Below are 7637 nucleotides of genomic sequence, written 5' to 3'. Positions count from 1 at the left end.
GTGCATAGAGGAGTGGGGTGCACAGCTGGGGGGCCGTGGTTGCCTGGGGCACGTGCATAGCTGAGGGGGGAGAGTGCATTGGGGGATGGGGTGAACAGCTGGGGGGCCGGGTGCATAGAGGAGTGCGGTACACAGCTGGGGTGCTGGATGCATGGGGGCACGTGCATAGCTGGGGGGGCGGGTGTATTGGGGGTGGGGTGCACAGTTATGGGGCCGTGGATGCATGGGGCACGTGCATAGCTGAGGGGGGCGGGTGCATAGAGGAGTGGGGTGCACAGCTGGAGTGCTGGATGCCTTGGGAAGCAGGGTACACGGATGGGGAGGGCAGGTGCACGGGTAGAAGGCCAGGGGCATAGGGAAGCAAGTGCACAGCTGGGGGGCTGAGTGCACTGTGGCAGGTACATAGCTGGGGGAGTCGGGTGCATTGGGGGAGGGGAGATACACAGCTGGGGGGCTGAGTGCATTGGGGAGTGGCTATCAAGGGATAGCCATGTTAGTCTGTATCCACAAAAACGAGGAGTCCGGTGGCATCTTAAGGACTAACAGATTTATTTGGGCTTTAAGGTGCCACTGGACTCGTTGTTTTTGGGGAGTAGGGTGCACAGCTGGGGTGCTGGGTGCATTGGGGCAGCGTGCATTGGGGCATGTACATAGCTGGGAGGCAGGTGTATTGAGCGGGTGGGGTGCATAGCTGGGGGGAGCCAGGTGCATTGGGCAGGTGGGGTGCACAGGGAAGCAGGGTGCAACAGATGGGGAGGCAGGTGCATGAGCAGGGTGCTGGTACAGCTGCATGAATACACCCAGGAGAGGGTGGGGTTGTGGGAGTGTGTGTGACTCATGGGCCGCTGGTCACCCCCGCCACACACACACACAGAGCATGCAACAACCCAGCACAGGAAACCACTAAACCCCAACACCCCACCCACCCATCTGTGTTTGTCCCATCACAGCAGTTGCCATGCTGCTTGCAGTGACTGTTGCCAGGGCACCGTGTGCCTGATTGGGCAGTGGGTTCAGGGGACAGGATGTTGAGTGGGGAGATGATGATACGTGGGTCTGCTTTCCTATTGCCCCATCTCCGCCCCCTTGAGCTCTCAGCCTGAGCTACCTGGGGTCGCCACCAGGGCCCCCCACAACAGCCAGGCCAGGGTTGGGAGGGGCAGCTGCATCCATGGGCATTTGCCTTCTGCTCACTGCTGAGCTCCAGATCCCATTCCACTCCCAGAGCTGGGAAAGTCCTGGCTCCCAGCCCCCCTGCTCTAACCACTAGACCCCACACCCCTCCCAGAGCTGGGATAGAACCCAGGATTCCTGGCTCCCAGCCCCATTCCCTGCGTTTTAACCATTCCGCAAGATAAAGAGCTGTTTATTTCTATTCCTGGTTTCCCAGCACGGGCTCCTTATTTTGGGCAAACCGCAATGGAGAAGTGAAAGCCCCAGTTACCCAGGGGAGGGGGAATCTTATTAACCCTTTAAAAGTGGGGTTCACAGACCCCATTAACCTGCCCTCTTTGCTGTCCAGAATTGGGGTCCCTGGCTGGCCCGGGGGGGGCTAGTGTCCCATAGCTCTTCCCATCTGCCGTCTATTGGTGGGGGGGGGGTTAGCAGTGGTGGAATGAAATTTACGGGGTTCTGTTCAAATGTTGGGGGTATTTTTATGACCAGGCACAAACTCCTGCAGTTTGCTTCCCGACTTTACCTGGGGCGGGGGTCTTGGGGGGAATGATTTTGGCGGGCAGCAAAGTCGGGGGGGGGATGCTGGGCATTGTTCTGGGGGGTTAGCACGTTGAGGGGGGTGGAACGCCCTGGGGGTTCCCCTGCGTTCGGGGATGCCCCCCCGGGGGAAGTGGAAATCCAGGGGGCTGTACTTCGCCAGACACACGCCAGCCCCGTCCGGCCCCTCCCTGCTGGGGCTGCTGCCAGGGGTAGGGCTGGGGAGCGGGGGAAGGATTCAGACGGACAGAGAGAGAGGGACAGAGGCAGCCGGCGCGAAAGAGGAGAGACCCCCCCCCCCCAGCCCGTCTGCAGCGCCAGGTATCCCCTACCCCCTCCAGCGGGGGGGGATCTGCACCCTTTCACTCTGTCCTGGGGGGGACCTGCTCCCTGCACCCCCCCTTAACTCCCTGCTGGGGGACCTGCCCCCTTTGACTCCTTGCTGGGGGACCTGCCCCTGCCCCCCTTGACTCCCTGCTGCGGGGCCTGCCCCCCTTAACGCCCCGCTGGGGGATCTGCCCCCTGCCTCCCTTAACTCCTTGCAGGGGGTCCTGCCCCTTTACCACCCTGCAGGAGGGGAGATGTCTCTGTCTGTCTGTGGGTCAGTCGGTCTCTATCTGGACGTTTTCTTTGCGGAGTGTAAAAGTTCTGCGCTAGCTGCTGAGCGGGGGAGGGATGGGGGGCGGCGGTCCCAGGGCTCTGGCTGCTCCCCCCAACTTCCATGCTCTTGGTTTAGAGGGGAAGAAATTACCCTTGAACTCCCGCCCCCGGGCGCTATGCGACCTCTGGTACCCCCTCCCGCGCACAGCATCCCTACCCCTCCACAAACAGCTAGAGGCTCTCCCCCAGCACACGCAGCGCCCCACCCAACAGTGCCTTCCTACCCCACCCACCCACCCCAGCACACGCAGCACCCTCCCTTAACACCCAACACCCCCCCCGGCCACACACTGCCGTCCTACCCCACCCAACCACCCCAGCACACGCAGCGCCCCCCAGGAACACCCAACCCCCCCAGGTACACCCAACTCCCCCCCAGCGCACACACTGCTTCTCCAGTCCACCCATTCCCCCCCGAGCACACGCAGCGCCCCCGGTACACCCAACTCCCCACCCAGCACACTCAGTGCCTCTCCAGCCCAGCCAATCCCTCCCAGCACACGCAGCGTCCCTCCTCCACGAACACCAACCCCCCCAGTCCACCCAACTCCCCCCCCCAGCACGTGCAGCACCCTGCCAGGAACACCCAACCCCCCTCCATCACACGCAGAGGCCCCCCCCGGAACACCCAACCCCCCAGGTATACCTCCCCAGCCCACACAGTGCCTCCCCAGCCCACCCAACCCCCCTCCCAGCACATGCAGCATCCCCCCCAGGAACACCCCACCCCCCAGGTATACCCAACTCCCCCCCAGCATACACAGTGCTTCTCCAGCTCACCCAACCCCCCCGCCAGCACATGCAGCACCCCTCCCAGATACACCCAACCCCCCCAGTCCGCCCAACTCCCCCTGCCCCCAAAGCGCACACAGCCCCAGAGGAGGGCCCTGTTTCTGGATCCATCCAGCCCTTGGACTCTGCTCCACTTGGTGTCTGTGGACCCCCATCCCACTAGGAGCTGGGCTGAGACCAACAGACACCCACAATGGGATAGAAGCCGGTGCCCCCTGGAGAGGAAAGGCCTCTGGCCCCATTCCCTGCCCCCCTGAGCCAGCCAGTCCCTGCCCTGGGGCCGGGTGGGAGCCATCGCCCCCTAGAGGGGAGTGGCCCCTGGCCCGTTCAGTGAGGTAGCCAGTCACACCCAGGCCAGCCCCATTGCAATCAATGGTCAGTTGTTTGTGTCTCTTCAGTGGTGTCTTGATTTAGAACAGAAAATACTAACTTGTGGCTGAAGGGCCCGGGGCTGGGAGCCAAGCCGGTCACCAGCACTGCTGGGCAGGGCTGGGGCTGCCTTTGAGGGGGTTACTGTGACTCAGAGTGACCCACAGTGCCCCGTGGGGGGTGCCGTTCTGCAGGGAGCGGGGCAGGGGGCTCAGCAGGGGGCGCTGGGCTTGTGGAGCAGGGTGGGGAGCGGGGCTCGGCAGGGGGCTCTGGGCTGCAGGGAGCGGGCAGGGAGTCAGCAGGGGGCGCTGGGGCGGGGGGCTCAGCAGGGGGCGCTGGGCTGCGGGGCGGGGTCTTAGGAGGGGGCGCTGGGCAGCAGGGCGGGGGGGCTCGGCAGGGGGCACTGGGCTGTAGGGAGCCAGCAGGGAGTCAGCAGGGAGCGCTGGGCTGCAGGGAGCAGGGCGGGGGGCTCAGGAGAGGGCGCTAGGCTGTGGGGAGCGGGGCAGGGGGCTTGGCAGGGGGCGCTGGGCTGCAGGGAGCGGGGCAGGGGGCTCAGCATAGGGCGCTTTCCCCAGTCAACACAGACTCTGGGGGGCGCTGTGCTCACGGATGCAGCATGTTTGAAATGAGCAGTAATACTGAGGCTATGCTCTGTAAATATTCCCTATTTCCCCCACAAACTGGGGGTGAACCCTGCCACGGTCCCAGCTGATACATTTTGTCCTGCCCCAATTCCCCGGCGGGGGGGTCCCTGTATACCCAAACTCCACCCCCACCCCAGAGTGGCTGTGTCTCAGCACTGGGTGAGGGGTCCCCGTATAAAGTGGCATCCTGCACGGAAACATGAGGTGGGGGAAGCTGGCGTGAACCCAACCCCAGAGGCCGATGGAGCTGGGGGGGGGTGGGCGGGATTCCCACATGCCCCAGCTGAGAGGCCAGGAACAAACTGGAAATTCCTGAGTAGGACAAAATATTCAGTGCTAAATTGATAGGCCCATCTACCCCGGTATCCCGCCCCCTCCCTGCCACCAGATCAGACTCCCGGTCCCATCTACCCCAGTATCCTGCCCCTCCCTGCCCACCGGATCAGACCTCTGGGCCCATCTTCCCTGGTATCCCACCCCCTCCCTGCCCCCTGGATCAGATCTCTGGGCCCATCTACCCCGGTATCCCACCCTGCCATCTGATAAATGGGGAGGCTGGGAGCCAGGACTCCTGGGTTCTCTGCCTGGCTCTGGGAAGGGAGTGGGGGTCAATCCAGCCCCACATCCAGCACTCACATGATCCTGGAGCATCTGGAACCCATTAGGGGAGGCTGGGACAGAGGGATGTTTGTGTGTGTGCATGGGGGGTGGGGAGTGGAGTCAGAGATTCGGGGCGGGACGGTGCCTGGGGGGGTGCTGGGAACTTCCCGCCTCAGAGTTAGTCTTCCCCTTTGGATTGGAACTGGGAAGTGCGTCGGGAAGAGCGGGAGACCAGGGTGAGGGGGGCACGGAAGGCCTGGGGGGTAGCCAGGAATCCAGGGGGACAGGGGTGTGGGCTGCCTCCTGGCTGGTTTGGGGGGAAGGCCTGGGGGATGTGATGGGGGGCGGGTGAGGATCTGGAACAGGTCTCAGGAGGTGTTTGGGCATGGGCATGTTCCCCATTGACACCCGCTATCTCTGACACCCCCCCACCCAGCACTCGCCATGAGCTTCCTCCTCTTTGCCATCACGGGCCTGCACGTCTTCATCCTTGTGCTGCTCTTCGTTGCCACTCTGGACAAGGTGAGATGCCTGCCCGCCCCCCCCACCCTCCCTCACGCCAGGCAGAGAACCCAGGAGTCCTGGCTCCCAGCTTCCCTGCTCTAACCACCAGCCCCCACTCCCCTCCCAGAGCCAGGGAGAGAACCCAGGTGCCCTGAACCAAGTCCCCAGGCAGGGGGAGGGGAGGCCATCTCAGGGCCCTGTGCTAACCCCTTTGTCCCCCCAGTCGTGGTGGGTGCTGCCGGATGATGAGACCGTCAATCTGTGGTACGACTGTCTGTACGACAACAACACCCAGAGCTGGGTGTGCGCCTCTGTTGCCGACAGCCGTGAGTGGGGGTCCCGGAGCGGGGCAGGGAATGGCGGGGGTTGTTCTGGGATGGGGGGAAGGGGGTGGTAAGCATGAGGGGGATGGTAAGGGAGTGCCAAGGGGCGATGACAGGATGGGGTGGTCCCAGATGCTCTGGGCCAGCTGCGCCACACTCCAGAGGAGCTGCATCTCTGTGCCGGCCGAGGGGTCCCCTTATACCCAGCCCTTGTGCCCCACTCCAAGGGGTTACATCCCAGTGCTGGGTGAGGGGTCCCCGTATATCCAGCCCTTGTGCCCCACCCCAGAGGGGCAACGTCCCAGCGCCGGGGGGGGGGTGTTCCTAAACACACAGCCCCTGTGTCCCACCCCAGAGGGGCTGTGTCCCAGCACTGGGCGAGGGGTCACTGTATACCCAGCCCCCACACCTCACCCCAGAGGGGCCACGTCTGGGCGAGGGGTCTGTGGTCTCACCAGCGGCTGTTCCTCGGTCCCCAGAGTGGCTCCATGCTGTCCAAGCCCTCATGGTCCTGGCTCTGCTCTTCTCCAGCTTCGCCTTCATCCTCTTCATGTACCAGCTCTACACCATGGAGCGCGGGGGGCTCTTCTATGCCACCGGCATCTGCCAGCTCTTGGCCTGTGAGTGCCCAGCCCCACGCCATGCAAGGGGGGCCCTGTGTAACCAGCCCATGCACCCTGCCCCAGCAGGGGTCGTGTCACAGCACCACTTTTCTGGGAGGGGGGTGGGGTCTAATGGTGTCAATGTGGTGGGGGGGCTGGGAGCCAGGACACCTGGGTTCTATCCCTGGCTCTGGGAGGGGAGTGGGGGCTAGTGGTTAGAAGGTGGGGGCTGGGAACCAGGACTCCTGAGTTCTATTCCCAGCTCTGGGAGGGGAGCTAGTGGTAAGTGGGGGTGGGCTGGGAGTCAGGAAGCCTGGCTGCTCTGGCCTGAAGCTGCCCCCCACCCCGTGCAGGTCTCTCGGTGTTCACGGCCGCCTTGATTTATGCCATCCACGTGAGCGAATTCCACCACGACCGGCAGCCGGGCGGCTCCTTTGGCTACTGCTTCGTGCTGGCCTGGCTGGCCTTCCCCCTGGCGCTGCTCAGTGGCATCATGTACATCCACCTCCGCAAGAGGGAGTGACCCCTGCCCCCATCGTGGGGGAGCTGCTCCTGACCATGGCCCGTGCTGGGGTGGGGGAGTCATCCCCATGGGCTGATCCCTTCCCCCTGCCCCAGGGCGGCCTGGCTGTCACACACCACTGGGGCCCTGGAGCCTCTCCTGGCCACACCCAGCCCCCTTCGCCTTGCCTGTGCCAGGGTCGGGTTTCCCTCTGCATGGGCACCTGCCCTCCTCCCACCCATGGCCAGGGCTCCCTCCTGCCCCCATGACAAGGCCCCCTGGCCATCCCCTGCTCCCCAGCCTGTTGTGGGTGGGACAACCCAAGCCATCCCCCTGGTCATGGAGAGGATCCCCCCGGCTGAGGTGACACTGTCCAATCATCTTGCTGAACATGCTGGGGATGTGGGCCCCTGGCCATGCCTTACAAATCTGAGTGCCACACCCCTGAACATCACATAGAAATCTGGGAGGGTCACACCCCTTGCCCATGGCTGGCAGAGATGGGGGCAGGGCTTAGTCAAGCCACAGCCCCTGGTCCAGAACATGGCTTATAAATCTGGGGTCCACCCCTCCTCGACAGGTGGCAGTTCCACAGTGCTGCACCCTTCGCTCCTCAGGAAGGAGGTAGGCAACAGGGGGGTGGTCCCAGGGAAGGGATACCCCTTTTTTTCCAAGGCGGGGATTTCTGGGCTCCAAGGGAACTATGGGGAGCCTTTCTTCGGCAGCATCTCCGTGCACGGCTTCTGTCCAGCCCCGTGCCTGGGCTCCATCATTTATACGTTTGGACAATAAAAAAGTGACCTTATCTACCCGCCTGGTGGCTTTGACGGTACTTTTGTCTGGAGCAAGGGATTGTGGGTACAGCCTGGCCAAGCGATTTGTGGCAGAGCCACAAACACCCCTGTGTGACCACCTCCCTCCAGGAGCA

General features: G+C 63.6%; 5 protein-coding genes across 19 annotated transcripts in view; 4 read left to right on the top strand and 1 right to left on the bottom strand.

Annotated features, from left to right (window-relative positions):
• The window catches only part of LOC119846859 (immunoglobulin superfamily member 1-like), a 597460-nt gene that overhangs the window by 305178 nt on the left and 284645 nt on the right, over positions 1-7637 (bottom strand). The gene's annotated exons all lie outside the window — the stretch shown is intronic.
• Positions 1-7637, top strand: part of LOC119847133 (immunoglobulin superfamily member 1-like) — a 660993-nt gene that overhangs the window by 439538 nt on the left and 213818 nt on the right. The gene's annotated exons all lie outside the window — the stretch shown is intronic.
• LOC119847459 (leukocyte immunoglobulin-like receptor subfamily A member 6) overlaps positions 1-7637 on the top strand; it is a 652437-nt gene that overhangs the window by 430982 nt on the left and 213818 nt on the right. The window lies entirely within an intron of this gene.
• The window catches only part of LOC119846912 (immunoglobulin superfamily member 1-like), a 615137-nt gene that overhangs the window by 422619 nt on the left and 184881 nt on the right, over positions 1-7637 (top strand). The window lies entirely within an intron of this gene.
• Positions 1933-7514, top strand: EMP3 (epithelial membrane protein 3). Its single transcript, XM_038381098.2, has 5 exons — positions 1933-2034; positions 5215-5300; positions 5506-5608; positions 6085-6225; positions 6561-7514. Exons 2-5 carry the CDS (start codon positions 5223-5225, stop codon positions 6728-6730), a joined length of 492 nt encoding a protein of 163 aa, XP_038237026.1. The 5' UTR covers positions 1933-2034; positions 5215-5222; the 3' UTR covers positions 6731-7514.

The sequence above is a fragment of the Dermochelys coriacea genome, chromosome 23 (assembly GCF_009764565.3).
Source record: "Dermochelys coriacea isolate rDerCor1 chromosome 23, rDerCor1.pri.v4, whole genome shotgun sequence".
Taxonomy (NCBI): domain Eukaryota; kingdom Metazoa; phylum Chordata; order Testudines; family Dermochelyidae; genus Dermochelys; species Dermochelys coriacea.
The sequence above is the reverse complement of the archived record's forward strand: the minus strand, read 5'-3'. Positions and strand labels throughout refer to the sequence as shown.

Excerpts from the sequence above, each read along its gene's own strand:
- EMP3 (XM_038381098.2), top strand. The coding sequence starts at position 5,223 with ATGAGCTTCCTCCTCTTTGCCATCACGGGCCTGCACGTCTTCATCCTT. Across the intron at positions 5,301-5,505 it reads TCGTTGCCACTCTGGACAAG|TCGTGGTGGGTGCTGCCGGA; the intron begins GTGAGATGCCTG and ends TTGTCCCCCCAG. Across the intron at positions 5,609-6,084 it reads CGCCTCTGTTGCCGACAGCC|AGTGGCTCCATGCTGTCCAA; the intron begins GTGAGTGGGGGT and ends CTCGGTCCCCAG.